The sequence below is a fragment of the Anopheles maculipalpis genome, chromosome 2RL (assembly GCF_943734695.1).
Source record: "Anopheles maculipalpis chromosome 2RL, idAnoMacuDA_375_x, whole genome shotgun sequence".
NCBI classification, from domain to species: domain Eukaryota; kingdom Metazoa; phylum Arthropoda; class Insecta; order Diptera; family Culicidae; genus Anopheles; species Anopheles maculipalpis.
Genome location: NC_064871.1, coordinates 14,700,170 through 14,725,445, shown reverse-complemented (window position 1 = coordinate 14,725,445; position 25,276 = coordinate 14,700,170). Strand labels below are relative to the sequence as shown.

The following is a 25,276-nucleotide window of genomic DNA, read 5'->3' as shown; positions in this document are numbered from 1 at the left end:
ATAGTTTCTAGTTTTACAATTAAATGAAGTTTACGATTGTATAGTACCGTGAGGCAAACATTTTAAAAAATGTATAGTATGGTTCTATGAATTAGCCTAATCTTTAGCTATTTGAAATATCTGGTCTAAGAAAAATTGAGTAGCTTCGACATATTTTTGAACATTCCTAAAAATTCATTAGAAATTTGCAGCGCTGACACTTAATAGAAGAAACCCGGTATACGTGTTCAAAACAAACTTGTATTATTCAGCTGCCGAACTGGCAATGAATCAGGCGTTATACATAAGTAATAAACTTTCTTTCGCTTGCTTTCATCCATTTCTTGCTTGCTAGCCGACGATATTGATCTCATTTCTACAACCAATACACTCACTAATTTCTTAAACAACTTTGCGTTAAGTTAAGAGCTAAAATAAAATCTCCTCTTTCTCTTCGCTTTTGATTCGATTTGATTCCAGTGGGTGTTGTTTGACCTTTCTTTTCTGGTCAAGAATAACAGCAAAAAAAAAAAAACATCCTGAGAAAAACACCAATCGTTCGGTAAAAAGACGGACAAGTGTCTCGAAAATAACTCTGAATGAGCAAAAACATCAACGATCTCTTCCTTTTTCTCCTTTTCTTCGCAATGCCGATGGTTGACACACATTTTGCAGGACAAGCTCGTTATAATGGCTTTACGAACTTCTTTTTTTGTTGCTACATTCTTTATCAAATTTTATTACAAGAGCATAGCGAAAAAAATATCCTTATTTTTTACACAACAGAACGGTGTAGCACTTCTACTCAAAAGGAATTTTAAAAATAAAATGAAGCATTGAAAGATCACGACAAGAGGAAAATATGAGAAAAGGGTCGAAAAGTAAAACGATGGTTCCAAAAAGGACAACAAAGGTGTTCTGAAGTGGATTTTGAAATTGAAACATTAAAGGAAAAAATTGCAAATACGAATATTGGAATAGCCAAAACAAAAGCCAGAACTTTTGATGCAAAACCATACAAAGCTTATTCGCTGCTTCCAAACAGTTGGCGTAATGAATTTTGTAATTTGAATAAAAGAATAATAAACGCGGGCGATAACTCACAGCCACCGCACAGCTATCAGCGAGCCACGGCTTTCTTAGGAATGGCATTGTTTTACATCGTTCTTTGCCGTTGGCCGGATTCCACGCCCAGGACACACACGTACACGCACACACGCTTAGTTCCACTTACATGAGCGTTTGGTTTCGATGTGAGCGCGATCATGTTGTGCCGCTGTTAGCGCGGTTCGGAGGAACATTCGCTGGGTTACTACAAAAACTTAGACAACATGGCGTCCTTTGGTGAAGCTCACGTACCAGCAACGTATATAACGCACGCACGCTACCACTTTGCATACAACAAAGTGTTAAAAGTCTATTTTCATGTGCTTGTCGTTCAGCTGGATAGTCTCCATTAAATTCTTCTTCAGCAGCAGCAGCGCAGCAGCAGCAGAATTTCTGCTCAGCTTCATACACATTGAGTCCGAATTCGGACGAATCGAGACACTGGATGTGGTGCTCAAGGTGACGAAAAGGATGTTTCTTCGCCTATGCAGAAGCCAAGCATGCAAAAATCCCTGACAACTGGTGCTACGATTAGGGCGTAAGTAATAACTTTTTTTTGTTGTTGTCGTTGGCTGTTAAAGACGAACCAATATTGGGGACGAGTTGCACGAGACACACGGTGGACCAAATGGCTGTAGGCTGTTTGGCCCCAAATTACAGCCGTGTCTAAGACGACGAGCCAACGACAAAAAAAGGATGTCACAACCCGTTGCCTCGAGGATAGTATTGTGGGACACGGCAACGACTTGGAAGTTGGTTGGTCGCGTAAGTAGAGCGAAACGGGTATGGTGGATTTTTTTTTTATTTTTCGGTTACATCGAAAATAATGAAAGGATCAGTTACGCACGTGGACTGACAAGACCAATACGAAAGGCACTCACCACGACGAAAGAAGGTAGATGTAACCTGCACATTGAAGTTATGAATCTGCGAAAATAAACAATTAATATGCTCACACGAACTGTTGGGGGATGGGTGGTAATCTTTATTTGTAATCATTGTAGCACTCTTTTATTTGTAATCATTTCCCCCATATCGCCAGCAACAAATGCATGCTGCACGTGTGAGTGTAAAAAGAAAAGAAAATTAAACACGAAAGAAACCTTCCTAATAAACTTCTTTTCATCGCAAGGAAGGGTAGTATAGAACGTAATTGATGCCGAAGGTATTAACTACCACGTGTATGAAAGGATGTTTTTTAGCCGAGGAAGCAATTAGCTTTAAATTTTACGGTTTGGAAAACAGGGTTAACTTACTCCACCGGGCTTGGATAAGAAGGGGTTGATTTTAAAGATCAAAAACGAGCAGACAGCAGGACAGTCAGCTATACAACTGGGTACAAGTGGGTAGAACTTCTTTTACTTGGCTGGCTTAAAGCACTACCAGGTCACCAGGCTTACCAGACTCGCTGATACCACGTGGTTGGGTAGTTAGTCTTCATTAGAGGGGATTTTTTCTGATGGAATTTGAACCCAGGTTCGGTATGTTTTCATGACGTTCCAAGTACAGATGTACAGCAAATTACTGAGGTTTTTTACATGCATTGTTTTCTTGTTACAATAAATCAAAATGTGGGGGCTAAGAATAAAAATGAACTTAAAGTAAGCTAAGACGGAGAAAATTGCAAAACTTTTTATCATCTTTTTATATTTTTAGACACATATTTTTGTGCTTGACAGTTAATACTCGCTTTTAAGTAGAAAAATTCTTGTAAACAAATTCTTTTAAACCCAAAACATATCTGGAAAACTGAGAAAAAAAAACTGTCCGAGGGAGAAAAAAATTCTAACAGACCGTCAAATATCCTACGGACCTTCCAGGAAACCAAACAATCATGGGAAGGCGTTAAAAAACGTCGCGATAACCTGTTACTGTCTTGGGCAGCTGCAGAAATCTTAGTAACCGCTCACGGTCTAGTGACGTTTTCCGCCAATTTAATATCCTTGCACCTAACGCACAACTTCTTATGTCCACGTGGACCGCCTAAAAGGTTTTTACGGGTGGGGTTATCCAGTTCTATTCTTATGACATGAAATGCCCACGTAATATGGTGGCGCGATCAGCTCGTGGAACTCGTCATCCTGGCAATTCCACCACCTGGCAAAACCCAACCTTACCCAACGGGGGCCAAAAATTCGTTTGAGAATCCTTCTCTCGAACGCTGCCGCGAGGGTTTTATCAATTTTGGCCAGAGAACATGTTTTGGAGCCTTGTGGGAGTACTGAGAGTCCCAACTTCATTCGTCAGACTTCCCAGCTTCAGGCTGTAGCGCAACTAGTTGGCAGTCAGCTCCCTTGGGGGTATCTCAAAGTATATGTGTGCTTTCGGTGTGGAAATTTGACTCCAGTGTGATGAAGTTCTGGACAACTTCTAGGGTACGATCACCTATCTGCATATTACCTCTGCGTCTTCATTTAGGTTTTGGCCTCGTACGGAAATCGAATTACGCTTGGTCGGTCTCCCTGTACGCAGGACTGAAATCCCACTACGGGTAAAACGAAGGCAACGAAAGCCAGTAACGGTAGGGAAAGATCTCTTGAGGTTGAAGAGCCAAAGAAAAACCTGGGGATTCAACTCGAGATCCAGTAGCGCTAGCTAGAACCTTTGGTAAGCTTCTGCTACGTAGCAAAGCCTCAAACCAATTATGTCTACGCCATCTTCATACGTTAGAATCTAGATTGAACTCTAGACGGATTGTAGACGGTAGACGGTACATACAAACATTCACGGGAAGCCCTCTCTCGACAGGTTAAAGAAAAAACAGTCAAGCTCATCTCCCAGATCCAAGAAATTGTAAAATTTGTGTAAAGAGTTAACTGCAAAAGCAGGAAGTTATGAATAAGGAATCTATTTTTAACTCTAAGAAGAGCATTTTTCACTAAAACTTTTTTAAATTTCGCTAATTAATCTAAACTACAATTAAGCAACCGTACATTAAACAGGTTTACAGACAATTTAAACCATAATTATGCATGTTTTATGACGCACATTTATCATGAAGCCCGTTGAATACGTGTGCGGCAAATAGTTCCAACAGTTGACTCACTGCGGCTAGTTATTAATGACAGTTTTCAACCCACGATTGCGGAAGCGAAAAGATCCCAGAATCCCAAAAAAAGGATACCAACGGTAGACGATTTATTTCGCAGAGCACCGGGCACGGTGTGGTTAGCCAGTGGTGCGGTTAACACAGCCAACGTTTTACATTGCCACTAACGCACCGTGAGCACCGATGTTACCGGTTCCAGTATTCATCAATCAAGTTTGAATTCAACACTGAGGACTTTGTGGTAGAGAGTTTCCAAACTGTTCCGCTTTAAAATACATCCTGGATTTCCTGGTGCGTATTGCGAGGGCCACATTTGAGGAAACGGTGAGGAGTAGAGACCCAATTTAAAGTACTGGAACAAAGGGAATTTTGAAAGCTTAGTATTACGTAATTGAAAACCGCACACGGCACACTTCGGGATGTCGGGTGGAAGATTTTATTTTACAATTTTGTATCGCAAAAACATACATCGAAGGTTTGCGCCACACAAACGCACACGTGTATTGGTTGTCTTTGGGTTCGAATCGTATCGGGCTTGCCCCCTTCAACTAACTTCCCCGCACAGAAATTGCGATCGATGGTGCGCCATTCGTTTCCATTACGATCATTCATTATGGAAGTAAAATTTATTGCAAGACCTTAGCTTTGGGAAGAAAACACGGGACAGCACGAGGTCGGAAGTACGGTACCGATACCGTTGCGATGTAACTTGATTATGGGAAAAAAGAAGGACATCCGAAAGAAACAAACGCCTTGGAAAATGAAGAACCGACCAAATGGAACAATTTTTATTGTCTTACGCCCGGGAAAACTGGAACGTGAGATGTCATTGAATAATCAATATGTGCTTGGGACGCATCCCTGTATGTGTGTGTGTGTCGCGTTCCGGTGCGTTTCGGTGTCAAGAAGGACGAGAAAATTCTTCAACCATAAGAAGCATCTTCACGGTGTTTGCTGGCCAAATGATCGTACAGGTGGGAAATCAAGGGTGAACGATAAAAATAGTCGATTTATCGACAGCTCGCTCCCATCTACCAAGGGCTCTCACAGTCTCCGTCTTTCGGTTAGCCATCTGGCAGTTGACCTAATCAAGTGCAATATGGCACCCAGATAACGAACGAATGCACGTGACCCGACCATGGATGCCCTTTTGCGGTGCATCCATGGTCAGGGGAAAAAAGTATGGTAACATCGGCAAACGGGAAAAAGGCAAAATTAATTTCACACACATAGCGTAATTGAACTTGAACCATTTTCCACTGTGATAAATGGGGAGCTTTGGCATCGCATGCATGAGAAAATGTGAAATGTGTGCAATAAGTTTCTCTTCGGTGCATGGAAGCTTATAATTTGCCATGCGAACGATTAAAACCACATTCTAATTGCTGTACAAAGGGTTTTACTACTATGAGTAATTAGGTAGCCGGAATTTAATATGTATTATTAATTGATGTTCGAATAGTGAAGTGTAGTTCAATTAGGAATTGGAATTGAGGATTATAATTGTAAGTTTGTGGTTTCCATTCACTTGGGTATGCGGGGAAATCCAACCCCTTCAGAGAATAGATCATGAATTGAATGGTTGAATTGAATCATTCAAGGGTGATAACTAGCATCTGTTCTCATTGGCACCATTCGTCAACGTCCAGGACTCGCAATCGTAGAGGATAGGGGACGCACCAGATTTATAGTGCATTTTGTGTGTGGATGGAGTCTTCTGGATCGAAGGATTTTGCGGAGCCCGTATTAGGCATGATTTTTCTGAAAAATGTGTCCTCTGATTTAGCTCTCGAGTCGTTGCCGTAATCTGATACTCTGCATCCGAATCGCGATGGTCAGAGCCTCCGGTAAGTAAATAATTTGTCTTGTCTCGCCTTGAATATTCTCTGTCCTTGTGTTGCAGTCCCTCACACTGCCGCAGATGTCTATCTGACGATGTCAATGTCATCCGCGAAGTCCATTACCTTGGCTCAAACCTCGGAGAGATTCGAACGATTTCCACAGAATGTTTAACACTCTTTTCTTGCACTGCACGCGGTGGCCTGCATAAGGGCCCTCATCATCTTCCCAGGGAATCCATACTGCGGCATGGTGCCCCATAGGTTGGTCCGTTCTATGGAATGGTGCGGTGATCTGGTGCCCTCGGCAATAAAGGAAGATTCGGTCGGTGTACATATTCTATGTAAATAAAAAAAAAAAGATTTATTACAAAAGTCACGCATAGCATGTTCGTAACACTGACTAGCGCAAAATGTATAGGATTTATAAGAAAAAAAGCAATTATTTTTCAAAATATGATTTAAAACCGAGAATATTACAGGAAATATGTTTTTCCTAGTATTCCTGAAGATTCAAACCGATAGCTTGATTACAACAAGTGTTATTCTAATATAAAATTGCAAAACATACCCGGGTAAGAAGCGATTAAAATGATAGTTAAGGCAAGTTGTATAATTGCAATAAAATCAAGTAAATGTCCTTGCTAATAAACTTAACAGTAACCAATCAGTAACCAAATTTACTTCCGCCGATGACCCATCCTGCTGGACGTCCGAATGATAGCAGCTAAAATCAAAGCTTAAATAGGGCGGGCATGTCCAAGTCCCTCGTCACACGGTGAATACAAACGGAAAGCAGCAACAGCATCAACAGTAGCGGTAGTCTCTAATTTATTACCCCAAATGAAAGGTTAATAAAGAGCTGTAATCACCTGCAATCAACGTCGCTTATAGGGCGTCAATTAAAAAATAATGCTCCATGCAGCTTTCCACACTGTATGAAGCGCGCCCTATTGAAACACTTTAAACTTCCCCTCTTTAAGCTATCTAATTTTTGACAGCCTGGGCCTTGGTTGAATCTTTATTTTTGCGTCCCGTCCGTTGTTCGACTTTCAAAGTCACATGGCAAATAAGCGCTCCGGTGCTGATGCTGGGCGTCATCTCGCGAAATGAAGATTGATGGTTTGGTTGAAAAATTCGCAATAAACGAGCCGTGGTTCGAGTGATGAGGTAAGAGGAACACGCTGCCACTTTTATACATCCATTGATACTGCCATAAATCGTCCGCAGGCGGGCAGGACACGATTCGACAAAACCGTCGCTGTCTCAAGGGTGAATCGAGCTATGCATCGATTTTCGGATGGAACACAATTTGTTTGATGTGCAGACCTACACGGTGCGGGGCTGTTGCTGTTAGTCAATAAATTTTCCGACCCGTGATCCCGTCAATCCAAGTGCAGTTGGGAATTCCTTCGCCCAGCCTGTTACGTGGCTTGAAGGATGGCTTAAGGAACGTGTCTGTATGTGTTTTGAATGTGATAAAAGTGCGCGAATGGAAAGTTGATTGTCCTAGCGGATTCGATACACGCATTGAATAGGAAAGAGATACAACAACAAAAAAAGCTTTTCACCATGGTTTTCCACTTGCCGGTGCCGCAAATTCGAGACTCAAATTTGGTAATGGTACCCCTTCCCCGGTGGTGTGCCCTTCGGGGGCTACCGTCACTCCCCCTCACCCACCCAATCACATTATTATGACCGCAAAAGACATAATGTGCAATTCGTTGCCCTGAAGTTCTAAAGCTTCTTCATGTGCCGCTCGTTATGCTTTGAAGCGCGCAAACATCGTAAATATGGTTTTATTTTCTATTGCCCCACAATCAAATAGCGGCCACTTGTGGTTTGTTTCGATAAACAAAAGAGCACATAAAAAATGGGTGAATTGTAAGTTGGCCGAAAACAAACCAGCGAGAGAGAAAAAAAAAGACGAATGCAACCTTTAAAGCTTTACTGACGAACGAATGATATTGGGGAGACCGTTTGGAACGCTGCCACGACGAAAAGCGAATGTTGCACGACATGGCAAACGCGAAACAGAATTTCCCCTGCAACGTAGCATGGTTTCTTATTTGTGTAGCTTTAAGAAGTTGGATGCTGGAAATCGAGATTGGAAATGATTTTTGAATTTGCTTTAAATTTGAAATTTTCGAGAAAAATTCTATTCGATGAAAGACAAATGAGGAAAGACAAAATGCTGAATCAGTTTTGATGAATTTATCTTCAGTTTTATAAAAGCTTTTGGATATTTGGAGAATTGTCTTGCTACGGAAAACTCTAGTTACAATTTCCTAGCAAACCGTTCTGTTGTTCTGTGAAGGTCCAGTTGCAAAAATATAAACAAATTTCTTAGAGGTTAAAGGAAAATACTGTTAAGAGTGAAATTAGCTAAAACATGGAAGCGGTACCAGAATTGTGCTGTCGAATTACTGAAGCAAATATTACACCCCAGCCCCAACCGGGGTTCAAACATGTGTTCCTAATGTTTGCACAGACAAATGGGACCCACCGCCACTGGAAAGTTTATGATTTAGGGACCGCACTGCAAGGCAATGCCACTCCACCGTTCCACTTTTTCGGAAGGTGGAAGTAATTTGTTTGAGTAGTCTTTCGATTCAACTCTCCCAACCCCCGTCTGCTTCGTGGCCCCGTGTGTTTAACAGCTCGGCTGAAGGAGTGGGCCTATTTTTCATGTATATTATGTCTATTAATAGAGTAGCAAACAAATGCGTTTTCTAATTCGTCCGTCGCTAAACGGCCGGATGAAGGAAGGGAACGAAAAAAATAGGAAAAAGAGGCTTCAGTTTTGCGTTATCACATTATGTTTTTGCTTAAGTCAACGCGTCCCAAGAGAGAGATAGAGAGAGAGAGAGAGAGAGAGAGAGAGAGAGAGAGAGAGAGAAGGAGAGAGCGTTCGCAGCGAGCATGCTGCTTGGAGCAAGTAAAATCTCAGAGGCAGTCTTCTGGCAGTATTTTCGATCGAAATAAATTCTTTCACTCAAGTAAAGTGTATCACACCAAACGCTAGATTAACCGTATCGTATTCGATTAATTTGGGAAACGGGCTACTTATCGGTGTCTGGCTGGCTTTATCCGATTAAGCAGCAGGCGGTAATTTATCTTCCCCGTGGCAAACCATCGGAGCAGCCTGACATCGGAAACGAAACACTGGCAGGAAACCGGCTTGCAAGAAGCATCAGGTTTATCGATCGTTTGCTGTGGATGGGTTTACATCCCATCCACCACATCCCATACACAATGATCAAGACCGATCGCTCCATGGAAATGTGCATGTGTGTAAAGCGGATGTAAAAGTGGCCACCTTGCAAAGAAATCGTCATTCCATCGTGTTCCACATCGTGCAAATATGCTTCCGGGCAATTTTATGGCCATGGTACGGCGGTCGATGATGTTTACGACTGGCTGGCCGTCTGCCAGTTGAAGGTGCCGAAAAGTACGGCATGCGTTTCTTGTCGAATAACTGTCGGTAGTTACGTTGACCAATCGACATGGTCAAACAAGAATATAAAATGGAGCAAGGAATTTGAGCAAGGAAATGCAACTGCAGCGGAGTTATTGACCCTAATCGTTATCGAACTAATATTTAATTTTCAGATTTTTACAAAAGAAATGCTATTGTTTATTAAGAAATGCTTATTATTTCAATGCTTTTATTCTAATTTTATTTAATTTAATTTTTTTTTTTTTTTGGAAAAGTACAATTATTTTTAAAAATTCTTCAAATTTGCTTTAAAACTATGTTACAGATCAACACTATCTTTCCAGATATGGAAACTGACAGTTATAATATTCAAATCTTTCGAATATTTCTATCAAATCGAATCAAATTGAATCGAATGGTTTACTAGACTTGCCGATAGCACGTAGTTGGATAGACAATCCTCATCCTCAAAAATATGGTTGAAATAATCAAACGACAAACTGCGGCTAAATTCACAGAGAAATAAGCAACTGCAGTTTGTTGAAGGGCTGAGAGCTGAGTCATCATAATCATCGTAATATTAATATTAATACATGTAGCATATAGCATGGGGGAGACCCGGTGGTGTAGGCGACAGCGGCGCCGGTCTTCAAACGGCAGGACCGGGGTTCAAATCCCATCCGGACCGCAACCCCCGTAGTGAGGACTGACTAACCAACTACGTGGTATCGGCAAGTCGTCTAGTAAGCCATTTCGATGGCCGGAATGGACCTTGGAGGTCGTTAAGCCAAGAAGAAGAAGACATGTAGCATTGGTTGAGCTTGAGACGCAAAGTTTTAATAGTCTTAATGCTCATGAAGAATAGAATAATAAATCTTTAGGCGCGAAGAGTTTAGATGATTATAAGAATAAGCTACAAGATGCTCTTAACAGTGCTGTGACATGGTGTTATCGAAAACATCTAATTTTAGTTTTCATTGTCGTTGTCTTCTGGTGACCTTTAAGATGGTTTCATGTTGACAAAACTGTAGAAAAAGGTTTGACACTATTTATAGTCATAATAAAACTGTTTTGACTTGGTATAACCACGATGGAACTTGAATAAAACTTGTTTGAGACTAAAAAGCATAGGATGTGTTTCACCTCCAAATGTTTCTTGGCTAGTTTTTATATTCACTAACAAATTATCTGGAAATTTTCACTGTAATTGGATATATTTTCCCTTAGCAAGAAAACATATGAAAATCAATGCACTTGTTTTGATCGCACCAAGGTTTAATAGAACAACCAAACCACTAATGTTTGGTTCAACTTTTCTCTTTCAATTTTCGATTCTTTGATTCTCCGTTTTTACCACTTTTATGGTACGAAAGGTTTACGAATCAAGCAGAAGAAAACATGCAACAGTGTCTTGCGTTTGCGCGAGGCCAAACCGTACATCGCTTGGCATCATTGACTGTCGGCATGCTACCATCGACCATATATTGAGTGTGTGTATGTACGACGATTTGCATACAGCAATCATAATGGCGAGCATCCGGAGAAGGCCAACAGAAGCAGTGACCTTAACCGTACGGATCTGGGTAACAAACGGTGCAGCAATTTCCACCAAACCAGCCAACGTACCCTGGTCAAATTCGTACACCAGACGGAGGCGAAATCGAATGCGAATTTAATTGCGCTCATCATAAACACCTACTCGTACGCGTACGATTCAACAGTGCGCCGCAGCAAGCAACCGGCTGCTGGTACTGTGCAGTGATGGTAAGTGTAGCGTTTCCTTTTGCTCTTTCCACGATAGGAGCATTCCGGATTGAGCAATAGGCGGAAATTGGCAAACTAAGAAAAGAAAAAACTCCGTTTTAATGATTGGTACATCCGTAGGTGGTACACGCGGTTTGGCTTTGGATCGATCGAACTTCATCGATCATTCGATCTTGAGCGAGACTAACGTTTGGAGGGGTTTTTGCTTTGGAGCCGCATTTTGGCTTGATCAGTCTCGATTTTAAGTGGCAAAAACGATCTTTTAGTCGTAATAAAACAAATAACGGTTGAAAGGAAAAAAACACTCTTCACGATAAAAAAAAAAACGTACCAGACATGGTGAATAAATTATCTCTTGAAGACTTAATTTTGAAACACTCGCTATTGATGCTTTTTAAACAAGCGTGCAAAAACTCGGTAAAAACCCTTCGTTTTTTCTCCTCTCTGAAGCATGATGATGCGAAGTTTTGTCTAAATAACCGTTGCATAAGCGAAACCAAACCACTTCCACGCAGAAGAACGTTTCGAATGCTAAAAATGATCATCGAACGTTGAGAGATTCAAAGTTTTGAAGTTGAACAAAAAAAAGTACTCACACATTATCATCCCTGTATGGGTTACGGTACAATGTCAATAGTTACGAAGCAACAATCGTTACCGAACACGTTTGACCTTCGCTTTTGCTCTCGCTTACCCCTCTACCAAAAATCCGAACCCCGGCAACCCTGGCTTACCGGAAACTAATTGAAAATAAATCCTATACCAGATTTGCAAACCCAATTCACCCTTGAGAAGCGGCGAACTGGAGATGCCGTTCGGGGCATGGTGGAATCGATTTTTGTAAGGGACTAGCAAAAAGGGATTACCAACAACCCCGTAGAAGCGTAGCAGTTCTCAACCAGTTGTTTGCCATTTTTAGTCAATGGACGGGATTGGCAGCTAAACGGTCCGGTGGCGTGTGGTATTGCGGTTGCAGATTCGATCACATTTTCCCGTTTGATCACATTCTTCCCCAAAACAACTGGTGGCGGAATGGAAAGGAACTACAAGTGACAAATTTTATGGGCAAGCATTAAAAGCTTGCCAGCACCGATTACAGGGAACCATTCTTATACTCCATCGACTGGGAGTTTATTATTTTGGAGGGGTGGTCTCCTTCTCCTGTCGCATTTTCGGGTAGTTAGTCCGGGTTTTGGAGGATGGAAAGCGAAGGAGAAATACATTTTACAGCCAAACAGATTCAACCTCGAACCTCCACGGTACGCGTGTGGGCAATTGTAGCAGAAGAAATGCAAATTTAACAGCAAGCAGGTTCCTCCTGCTTGCTGATACTAGCAGCCTGATACTATCAGAAAAGTTTTGTGTAGGCAAAAGGAGCTTTTTTTAGGAAGGTCTGGTTCTGGACAGTCCTGACTGCAACATTGATAGTTAAATTAAATTAATGCGCATCATTGATGTTATGAGGAGGGAATTAAATAACAAAACTGCAGTAAACTTGTAATTGGATTTTTGTTGGTGTAATACCTCAAACGGTATAAAGGACGTCCAGTGAAATGGCTCGACAGTTTTATTGCAAAGAAAAAGAGAGCGGGAGAGAGAGAGAGAGAGAGAGAGAGAGAGAGAGAGAATGTGGAAAACAAATTTCTTTAGTTTTACGGTTTTAAATAATGATTGTAAATATTAATGCTTAAAGTTCCACCATGCTTTGTGAGCATTATGATAAGTGATACTGTGACTTTATCGCAAGTTGCTTCCATTTTTACGCCGACGCTCTATTGATTCAACAGCAAAAATTCGGCAAACCTAATTGGATGGTTTTCCATCCTAAAAACTGTTCAGCCAAAACAAATCAGAAAGCTACAAAATATGGGTCCTTGCCAGCAAATTTGTATGCCGCCGACTTGCTGGTCCCGGGAAAACTTTCTGAGACGAGATGCATAGTTGATGGGTAAATGGAAAGTTCAAAAGGTAAGATATACGACCAAAAGAGAAATCTTGAATCCTTTCCCCCCTGAAACCGGTCAGGTGATTCAAGGTCAGCCATAGTTTACAAAACTACCCTTCGACGGGTGGGAGCTGTTATTGAACTTTTTATTCCTATCCTTTGGTGGTGGGATACGGGAATGTAAGGTGTTAAATAACAACTAAGATACAAGATAGCTTTCCGGGTGACGCTAACAAGTTTACAAATAGGATATGGCTCTTTTTTCGGGTCACCAACTTCCGTGATCCGTGACGCAAAAGGGGTGGTCGGATCAATGTCCTTACGTTCCTCTTGAGAAAACTATGCCTATAGACAAACATACGAGTCAACTTTTGTTTTGTTGAACAAAATCTTCAATTTTATGTGCTTGCTGGGAATCCGTCCTGCGGTGGTTTTTGGGGTTGAGTAGAATGAATAAAATAGCAAATATGATGTAAAAGTAGCGGCCTGTGATATAATAGATAGGAACGAACTATGGAACACTGTGCAGCAGTATGGATTCCTTGGGAACATGCTGTCGGAATCAATCGAAGAGTTTTACCAGGGTCGGGTCTAATGCAAGGGATTGTTTGCTGTTCAACATCGCTCTGGAAGGTGTTATGTGAATTCCACAGCTTCGTTACATCCGGGGCATGATTTTCACCCGATCTCTCCAATTCTTTGGCTTCGCGGAAAGTAAAGACAGAGACTAAATCCGCCACTGATTAAGGATCAATTAGACCTCCTTGTCGGAGGCTCCTATCGTAATAGATCTCGACTCGGCAGCAGAGTATCAGTTGAGGGTGACGATCTCGAGGTGGTAAAGGACTTTTGCTAGCTAGGTACGATCGAATCCTCGTACAACAACGATAGATGGCGCACTATGGGGTCCAAAAACTCCTGCGATGCAGAAGAGAACCTGGTACAAGAACCTGGTAGTCCTCTGTGGGTAAGAGTCCTGGATTATTTTATCAGAGGACGTCATTTTCTAACGGCGGATACTAAGGACTGTTTTTGGCAGAGTGTGCGGGCAGGGCGTGTGTAGAAGGAGAATGAACCACGTGCTAGCTGTGCTGTTTGACGGAGCAGATATGTTGACGGTAGTCAAAGCCGGATACTGTGGTGCTGGAGAAGAAATTACCCGGACGATCACCATGTGGTGGAGAAGAAGAATAGCATTTACGGTCGCCATGTGGTGAAGAAGAATAATTTCGCTCTAGGACACCTTGCGGTGGGAAAGAAGTATTTCGGACTTGTAATCGCGACGAGAACGGAACAACGTGATTGCTAGCTGTGCGGACCAATATCTTTCTTTTATCTGACTGTTCAGGCAGTCTAAAGATTCTAGATGAGAATCTTCCCTACCATTAATGTTGGAGACATCGAGGTAAGGATACCCTACCAAAGGTAAGGACCTTTGGTCCAAAGGTACGGCGGAGCAAATCGGTCAGGCAACTTTGGATGTTCAGAAGGAATATCCCTTACAGGCATGTTGGAGGTTTGAGGCCTTACTTTGGGTAGGAGGACACTCAAACCTCTAGAAAGCATTGAACGCAAGGTTTAGCTTGTTGTACCTTCCCTCTAGACTGCTCTCTCTGGATCTCGCAGGCTTCCTAGACCGCTTTATTTATACGTTCACTTGGTTAAAATGGCTGAATATATTTCTTACGTTCTGTTACGTTGTGAATTTCTGCTCAACGTATAATGCTATGTAACGCTTGTTTTATGCGAGATAATGTATACTATAGCGAGATATTTAATATGTGATGAGAAAGCCGAACTACTTTTCCACCAGGAAGGTGCTGGAACAGGTAAGGTCGAATCAGTTGCACCAGTCATGGATAGAGGATGCATCAGATCATGGAATAAGAAGATGGTGATGTAAAAATAGCATAAGATGTAACGAACATAAGCTAATGACGGTACGGTAGTAGAGGAAATAAAAGCAACGATCTTTAAACAACTTAACCAAATTCCATTTCCCCGTGGTAAAAACTGACTACTCAAATAAGAGGTAACATCAAGTCTAGTAAGGCATTACATAGCCACCATGAGCTCGAAGGACTTGAAGTGACGAAGAAGAAGAAGTTTTTTGATTCAATAATCCTATTAACGCGTTCAAATTCTGGGAACAGATCAGCCATCATTCCTACCGGCAGATAAACGTATAAAGTTATCCAATCAATTTTGGTTTTATTTTTCCACTACTCCAAATCTCCATTCAATGAAAACATACCTCTCATCATCACCTCGGTTTTACTCTATTTATGAATGAACCATATTTCATTTTCCACACCGAAATATCCGAAACTGATTAGCAATCGTTCTACGGCATCCCAAAACAAACCAGAAAAAATCTCTCGCACACGCCAATCAAGAGTTCACGCGCAGTCGAGTCAATATTTAGTTAAATGTGAAACACGCTTCCCACATTCATCAAATTGGTTCAACACCCACCTTCTGTCCGCGCGTCTGTCCGTCCACACATTCGCCGCACATGTGTTCGGTTTGCATTTCCTGCTGTTAAGGCCAGTTATTCACGCCACCGGCGGGCAGTTACATTCCGTTGGAACACCACCATACCAGCGTCGGTATTCCCGTTTTGCACTACTGCCTCGGAGGTTTTCGAGCACATGGGCGACCCGGGATGTTTGTGAGCGCGTTTTGACAGAATTATGGCAGCAACACTTGGTTACTCGGTCGTCCGGAGTGTCCAAGTTGTGGGGCAGCCGCAGCCCGACACCGATTTCACACAACACACATCGGATCGATTTCCATCTGTGGCTTTGCACAAGTGACCGCGGGTTTAATTGTTTCGATATCGCTCTCTCTCACTCCTGCTCGTCTGTTTTTCTCGGTTTAGGCAATGGAAAACGGTCGTCAGCACGGAAATTGAAAACCTTGTAAACAGAACATTTGCCCACATAGATCGACCGATGGAAGCGTTGGAGCAGTTTGCCACTTCCGTGTACCGCACATCGGGACAGGATTATGGCGCCGTTAAACCGCCAACCGACTGTGCAACGGACAAAACCTTCCCGATGCGTTTGAAATGACCGCATAATGACCGTCAACGATCCATTTCAAAATCGATCAATGAAGGCGGCGTATGAAATGCTTCGGTCAGGCAATAGGCGGGCTGTGGAAAATGATTAACCATTTTTCCCTCGAACAGGAAGAAGCTGCTACTGTAAACATTTAAAACACACACAAACTTGACTGTACTAGTCATTGCAATGGTACTAAATTACCAGCTGCTTAATGATCGCAAAACTGCACCAAATCGATGACACGAGCGCGTGCACAAGCTCGTTTTTCCATCAGTGGAATCAGTGATCATTCCAGCTGCGCACGCTAAGTACTGCAAAAGTATTTTTACGTCCGATCATGTGATGTTTATGTTTATCATTGTAAATGATTGTACAATTTTGCGTGCCCAGTTGCGAGAAGGGTTGCCCTACAGGAAAGAAAATAAACCAACAGCCTGGTTGGATCAAATTAGGATCTGCAAAGCGGCTACAACACAGCACGTAGTAGAGTATTTGCCACGGTTAAATAAACCGTGGAAGGCACATCACATCAATCACCGTGCGACTATTGATTTTGACGGTTTATTTAGAAGGTTTGGTGCGCTTGCTGGATTGCTATTTAAGTATGCGAGCTTCAACACGTTGTATTGATTTTTTAATACTATTATCTGCAACAAAAAAACCCGTCCAAGTGTCATAGCATTTTATAGTTTGGTTCCGTTCGCGTGGCCGTCTTCATTGGTGTGCGCCATTACGCGGCTCACAACTCAAGCCGGCAACCTTTTTGAAGGATGGACCAAATATTAGAATAATAAAAACGACAACGAACGATATCGTTCCTTTCTTTGATGGCAAGTATGTATGGTTGTTTAGCATTTGCTCCCGCTCCTTGATTCGTTTCGGCACATGGAGGCCCTTATCGTCCCTTTTTCTTCGTCAATCGTTTGCCATCACCGGCTTGTCACAAGTAAACACACGCCGACTATCCTTTACATCGCAGCCGAATCATAAAGAGTATGATACAGGCAAGGAGAAGCAAAAAACAAAAAATATTCCACCCACCCAAAGGACCGAGGGAAGTTTTCCTCGTGGGACAACGATATAAACGGCCATTTTTTTTTCTCATTCAACTCGTTCCACTCAATCTTCTCAGTGTTTCGTACGCAGAAAGGATCACGATTTCTGGCTATTGTTATCCATCTCCCCGAGGGCAAACGTTGGGATGGTTTGTATCGATATACGGTGTGCCGAGTGTGCAGTGGGCTATGGCTGGCTTCGTTCGAACGACCCACCGGGGTTGGTCTGTCAATTTTCTTTGCGTTCAAGTGAGTAAGGGTGAAAGAAAAAAAAAAGATCTAACCGTCCGGAAAGTTGAAACATCTCACCCTCCCCCAGCAAAACTAAAACCTTTCGTCGGAGACGACAATATTGATTGCATGTAACGTCACGGCTTAAAACTGTACGACCGAAACGAAAAACCGTCATCAAAGAAGGATATCGGATGGAGGACAAATGACTGAACCCGGGCAGTTGGCAAGGCGGAATAATGTAGGCCGACGTTTCAGACTATATCAATCTTAAGTTTACTCCCGTAAAGTCATCCATTTGTCCATTTTTGTTCCACTTCTGGCCTGTGCTTATCAGTCTGCAAACATCCGGTTTGCAAACTGACCAACCTAACAAATCGGAATTACTTTAAAAAAACAGTCCAACAGCGGGTCTTTCACGCCTAATGGGGGGTGTAGGGAAATGGTCAGCGGGTTCGATTGTGTTGTATACAGACCGTAAAGCTTGATCCTACGCTTAGGACAAAACACTATTCATGCGCCGAAAACTATCTATAGCTGCAAGGCCCCAATCGAAAGCTGATTGCGTGTCATTGTAGGCGTCCGTTGTAGTGGGTTCTGTGAGCAAAACAGTTTGCTGACAAGCAAACAAACAACAATTCCGATTTGATTGGCCCGACGTAAATTTACTATAATTTGCCTTTTCCTGCCGGCACAATGCTAAACATTTGGTGTTTGCAAAAACTGCTGAAAACGCATCGGTTTTTGCTTTAAAATTTTGACTTTAATGTGATCTTATACAGTTCTTGGCAAAGCTATAGGAACAGTTGTATTTTATTTGGATTAGATTGAAATATGGAACCGATATCTAAGATTTATTTCTTAGTAAGTTGTGAAAAATAACAACACACGTGTTTTAAAAATATTGTAATAATTTTCCACACACTTAAATAACTTTTTTTGGACATGCTAATTTGCTCTAGACAATATGGTTGTCTAGACAATTTTATTGCATCTTTGTCAAAGTGTTGATATTTTTGAATCAATGTATGAATTAGCTCTAGCTTCCTTCTAACCAGTTTTTACAGTCCTGATACAATTTGTTCCATATTCCGTATATCTTATTGTTAATATCGTATGTATTCATTTAATGTTTTTTGTCAAAGCGCTTTTTTAGCCGCATTTATTTTAAATTTCTATTTGTATTGTACATAAGATGTGACACTCATAAAATATTCAATAATAGAATATGTAAAGATAACAATACAGCGACGTGCCGTGGTACTTAGTAATAAATTAAGAACGTAAAGAATATGTAAAGAAACAAGTTGTTCAAAATCTGAACCGAAGATGAAATTTATTTATTTATTTTAAGTATGACGGCTTGCCGGACGGATGGACGGTATTGTCACTGAAGAAGAAATGTTTGTAAAATCATACAAAAACTTTCCCAACACGTGTTTTACAATTCTTCACAATTAACAAGAACATAAAGATTAACTCTATCTCTTCTGCTTGTTGCTTTATCCTCAAAAACCAAGTGTTCCTATAGCTAAGTTAAGCACTGTGCCAAAAAACCAACTACTTCGAACTGCCAAAACCGACGCTATCATTAATCATTGTTGTTAATATGTGTTTACATTTTTTGTGTTATGACAATCGGATTGATAAATGATTCTACACAGCTAGACCTCAACAAAAAACCTGAACGGTGGAGATGATTGGAGGTATAGCAATGCTTTTTGCTTCCGATCCGGAACACCGACAACAATGGGACGATGAAATGTGTACCTTTTTATTTGGCTGAGACTCATAACTCTAAAAGCGACTTCTATGTCTAAGTTAAATTCCTGTCGAAATCAAATTGACTTGTTAGGAAGATGGTATCGTACATCTTCAAGAGCAAAAGAACGTCCGCAAAAAAAAGCTTCATCCCTAAACAATTGAGCGATGATCACGGCGGCGGCGCATAAGGCCATTTGAATACCTGACTCATGCTGCAAAGCGCTTTGTCACGTTATCACTTTGTCAAATTATTTTCCCATTAAAATCAAATACTACACCGCTCTGATATTTCCCCCGTTCGCCTTTTGTTTGACTTGTGTTGAGAGTGTTTTCCTCCGAAAACGATTGAAAGGAAATATCCGGATCTCCTGATTAAATTACGGCAGCGTGGCTTCGCGGTACAGCGGAATGAAATATGCTTTTCCCACAAGAAGCGATTGCGGAACGGAAAGCGAAATCAAGCGAGCACACGTGAGCGCATATCTGCCACGCGAAACATAAAAGCATTCCAGGAAAACTCGCACCACACACACACACACACACACAACCACGACACTAATCTTGTCAGATATAAGACACATGGATCGAGTTCTACCAAAAAGGAGGATGGCGCACACAAAAAGCTCGTGGTAGAACCACCGGTATAAACTTCGGCCAGCTTTTGCCAACTAGATGCGCTCCAAAAAAGTAAATAATGGAACCACTTTCTACCATCTTATCGGTTAGTCCTCGGCCGATGCCAAACATGTTACGTTACGGAATCAGGAAACGGAAAACGGCGAAAAAAACTTCCCGCTCTGGACAACTCACCAAATCAAATAATCGAAATATCACGAACTGGGAAAAAGATTTAGTGTGCCTCTCGTATTCCTTTTTTTCTATCAAAACGATCGAACCTCGTTCTTCACGTTGTGCTTCATTCATGCCAATAAAGTCCCGACCCGAACAAACAAAAAAAAAAAAAAAAATTGGTAAAGAACAGCAAAAATCAATATCGACTCGCAAAATGTGTAGAATGACACAAATTGGCCTCCTTTTGAAGCAACCCGAAAGGAAACTAGCTGGGAAAACGTTTATGGCGTAATAGGGGCTTCCCATCTTCTACCATCGTTCGAGATCGATCGGAACGATAAGCGAAGAACGATGCTTGAGAAAAGCGTGACGGAATTAGTGCATCGTAAAACTGTGCGTAAAGAAGCGTTGGTTGAATGATTATTTACTTTCTCCCGGTCGATGGAAAACGATGGAAAAGGGAATATTACCAGCAACGGTCGACGCGCGGTAAGAGCGGTATTTGGAATCAGGACACAAGGATTAAGTTAAAGCTAGTGGAATCTGTCCCGTATTCGTATTGGGATTTAATGGACTAGTACTAGTACAATTTACGATCGGGATGCCATTTACTGGGCTGGATCAGAGTAACGCAACGGGTGGAACGGTACGAAATTGCGCTATCTAGCGAAACAATGTGCGGGAAGTAAACATAGATTTTTGGAAAAACATTAAATAAAGGTTCGGGAAGCTGGTGGCGAACGGGTACAAAGTATTTGAGGTTTACGAGCTTTCGGACGGTTTGGAATGGTGGAATGTAATTCTCTAAAATAATTCGCAAAGTAAACTTTTCAAAATGGAAGTTGATAGCTTTAAATTTACTTCAGCAATTGCAGTGTGGTGACGTCGATTTATTAACTCATTTCCAATGCCTAATGGTTTGCAAAACAATTTGAGATGCACAATCATGCTCAGGACACCATTACACTCTTCAAAACAACGTGCCGTTACAAGTGTCCTCGTAAAATACCGGTACCAAAAATTACCGGTCCTCATTAACGAAAGGCTGTCAAATACATGCGTTCAATTGCAAGCGATAAATAAATACGTGTGACCAATTTAGTGTAGGATATTGTCGCACAACCCCAAAAGCGACAGAGCATCATCAAAGGGAGGAGAGAGTTCGTGGATGTGAATGAATAATGGCGCATAAGTCATAAGAGTAACGTAACGCAGACAAAAACGGTTACACGATCCCGTGTGGCTTGACGAAAATGACAGTACCCAAGAAGCCACCGGCAGCGCTATGAAATATGAACGTAAAAGAAAATAAAACAGCGCAGAGTAGAGCTTCTGGGCAAAGCATGCACGTCAAGCCATATCTTTTAAGGTTATGTTTCCGCAGAGAAGACTGGTCTAGTAGCACTCTTTACGATGGTGGCCAATTTTTGTTGCTCCATCCGGGTCACGAATTGTGCTCTCGGTACACATACAGAAGATATCATACACTAGAGATCGTGCAAGGTGCTAGCTCTGACTCCGTAATGAAATGAGTATCTCGCGGCAAATATACGCATTTCTTGCGGGGCTTTTGAGGATTTAGTCTTCGCTTTTCGTTTCCGTTTTCAAAAGTTTTGAAGGGTAAATTTGGATCCAATTATTGCCTAGCATCCCTGTTCAACACGGTTGTTTGACTTTGCAACAATTTGTACATCTTTATTCCTAGAATTAAGAATGTCATGTAAACATTTTTGTAATTAAAACACACATCCATTACCGACAACTTGTAGGAATGTAGGACACGCAGCACCAGGAGCAAAGATTTACAGCTGTAACTACTTACCCGTTGACATTCCAAGTAGCAAGATGTACACACATGTCCCATAACTGCTCTGTCACGTACCGGTATTACCAGTAACTGCACCGTTTGCACATTTAGTATTTACTCGTACCGACATGGCGCTCAATATTAGCTTCATTAAATTTTAACAAATTCCACACGATGTCAAAGTTTGTCACACAAATCGTCCGTGGAATGTAAGCGCCACTAGCTACATGGGGTGCAGCCATTTGGCAACCTAGCCAGCAAGAAAATTCATTTCGTCTTCATGTTCCCACCCACAGATCCGCGCACATTTCGTCGACGTGAAGAGATGCATCACGTACAACACAAATTCTTTTCTCGACCCATGCACGACCGGAGCACAAATGTTACCGGAAATCTTCCTGTGACCGAAACCTTCCGCTGAATGGTGCATTTTGTGATACTATTTTTGCTTTTACTGTACTCCTGAACCGATGCTGTGTTTGAATGCAATGAATTTTCTTTCCCGTCATAGATTTGAAGGTGAACGCACGCAGTGAAATATTACGCTTGGCGCATCGCCAAATCCCCTTTAGGTGAATGGTGCCATTTCTTTAAAGATTTTTTATTCCTACCTCACCGTGCACATAGGTACGTACCATTCGATCATGCACTTTGTAGAGCAACGTTTTGCACTGTTCGCGAACGGCGGACATTAGCGGGTACGATGGTTGTTTGCGGTGCACCGTTAAGATACCGTCCAGCTCGCGGAAACTACCGGACGGCAGTGGGCCAAGGGTAACCATTACATCGGCCATATCGTTCAGAAACGTGCACAACCGTTCGTAGCATTCGGAAACATTTACCTTCAGCACGAAGTGATCGTGGGCGGTCGTGGTGAGTAGCTGTTCGATAAAATCGATCACTGCATTTTCTCCGTCGTCCAAATGCAGCGTGCTGTAGAATGTAAGATCGTCCACGATAAGCAGTGTGTTGTTACTTTTGCTGTGTTCTGATAGCCGACCGCTGATAAGCTGCATCAGTTCGGGTCCACCCAAGCTACCACCGCTGGTATACAGTTCCGATAGTACATCGACGATACACAAATGTCCCGTCTGTATGGCGGATGCGGTGTTAAACGTAAGCTTCTGACATGCGGCCGTATAGTGTGCGGCGTTATGATTTGCTGCCAACAGTAGCACGTGATTGTCCGCGCTTCGCTTCAGATGATTTGTCATCAGCATCGCTAGCAGGAAGCTACCATCGACTCCGGACTGCTCTTGGACGAGCGTGACACGTGGTGGTGGGTTTGATGATTCGTCTCTACTACCGGCAACCGGCCAGCCGCAGACTGACAGGATGTCCCAAACCATGCCGTTTGAGGTGTGAGGTAATGGTCGTTGCAAGAAGACGGGCCTGTAAAGAAGATAAATTAGTCTCAATGTCTACGGATCCTGTCTCTCCTAGTGGCGTTAACGATGGTAATGTGTAAATGTTTCCTTTTGAACCACACACTCACACACATACCGAAAATCTCGAAACCTAAAGTAACCGCACCAGCACCCGACCGGAACCAACGCGTTCTAACACGTGAGAAAAAGAGAGCTTGGGATGGGTTTTGTGTGGCGCGAGAATGGTGCTAATAACTCGTCGAGTGCGAGACGGGGACTGAACCAAAATCAACACACCATGTATATATCGCAAAAAAACTCCCCAAGTAAACAGTTGCACACAGCAGAAAATGAGTGCCTTTAAATATTTGATGTAAATATAAGCTTCCAAGTTCTGACGGGACTTAGCAATGATTTATAAAACTGTTGATATTGGGCCTAAAAATGGATTTTTTGCTTTTCATTTCATTGAACCCCATCGTGAATGGGGGTCATATTTCAAATCGAGTTGCTGGTACAACTTATGCAATGAAAAATTGAAAGGTTTCTGATGCGATAGCCCTCGGTTTTTGTAATCCTTTTTAATGAGGCTTTTTATTTATATACGTCTAAAATCGTTAGAACTGACTTTCCAACTAGGTGGTATTAGTAAATCTACTCGTAAGCTTAGAGAATGGTCGGCATAACCTGGCATGGCGTTATGTTAAGAAGAAAATATATCCTAGAAAAGTTGAACATTGATATGAAAAACTGATAACTGAAAATGAACATTTGATGGCACTTTAAAAAAATAGCGTTGGTGGGAACGTCGTCGATTGAACGTATTTGAAATCGACCTCACCAATTTTTATTCCAATTTCAATATATTTCATTACTTTCCGTGTGACTACATAATGGACTTCATTAAACTAAACCATATCTAAGCTATTAATTAGCTAGGATAGGAGACTAGGGAAGGACAGGATAGTACAAGGGAACGAAAGGACGATAAAGAGTGGCAATGAAGGAGGATTGGGCAGTGGATTCACGTGATTCAATAGACCGACTGGTCCCAAGGATCTTGCGGGCAGAAAATCTAATGAAAAATCGCGATTAGCACTCTAACAATCACCTAGTCTGTAAGGAGACTAGTAACCTTGAGTTATAAAAGATAAATGAAATCGTAGGCAACAAGCTTCAATACTGCAAGCGATTAATGAGCTCTGATAGCAAGAGAGATCCTTGACGAAAGAGATTCGGTTAACAGGGGTCCATGGTATAGTAATAAAGTATAACAAACAAAAACAAGCATATTGACATTAAACTTTACAAAAAAGGAAGATGTTTTGAAGCACCGAATACAGTTGTTGAGAGAGGAAACAGGATAACAAAATTTAATGTTGTCAGCATAAAACAATGAACAATCAAGAGGTAAAAAAGAGCTAATAGCTTTAATAAAAAGGATAGATAACAGAGTACTAAGGACACTCCCTTGTAGTACTTGCTTGTAGTACATCTACTTCATTATTGTACTTCATCCTTGATAGGCAAGGAGAAGAGAAGAAAGAAGAAGGAGAGGGACCTAATCCACCTGATTTACAGTTTCGAAGTGAGTCGGTGATGAGCACAATGGAATGTGTTGGGCGAACCTCTACAGCTGCACCCTACTCATACATCCGTCCAAGACGAGGTTGCGGCTCAGAAAGAGTCCAGGGAAAAACATTTATTGTGAAGACTGCTACACTTAAAGTTGTCAGGTAATTGCCGTAAGGATGTATAGAACCAGATTGCAATATTTTGGTAGAATACTTCTTCCACGTAAAATTCGAGTCAAATTCAATCCTTTAAGTTATCTTTCCTAGTTTTAGGTGAGCTTTATTTTTGAAGGCTTTATACAGATAAAAAGTGCAAATTGCTCAAGCATAACAACACAACACATTTCGCATTGCAGCTCCATAAAATCGAACTTTATTTGATCGTTAAAAAAAAAGTCTCCTGCGTGAAGTCCTCTTTTTTCAAGCATTTGTACGCAAACAATTTGCAGTCAGCGTAATACATGTGAAGAAAATAGCATTGCTTCAAACACATCCAC

General features: G+C 41.7%; 2 protein-coding genes across 2 annotated transcripts in view; one reads left to right on the top strand and one right to left on the bottom strand.

The window, feature by feature from the left end:
- LOC126558780 (transcription initiation factor TFIID subunit 9) overlaps positions 1 to 25,276 on the top strand; it is a 406,967-nt gene that overhangs the window by 224,214 nt on the left and 157,477 nt on the right. The window lies entirely within an intron of this gene.
- LOC126558864 (uncharacterized) lies at positions 22,428 to 23,200 on the bottom strand. Its single transcript, XM_050214943.1, has one exon. It carries the CDS (start codon positions 23,185 to 23,187, stop codon positions 22,429 to 22,431), a length of 759 nt encoding a protein of 252 aa, XP_050070900.1. The 5' UTR covers positions 23,188 to 23,200; the 3' UTR covers position 22,428.

What these genes read in the sequence shown, in the direction of transcription:
- LOC126558864 (XM_050214943.1), bottom strand. Translation starts at nt 23,187, where the DNA reads ATGGTTTGGGACATCCTGTCAGTCTGCGGCTGGCCGGTTGCCGGTAGT.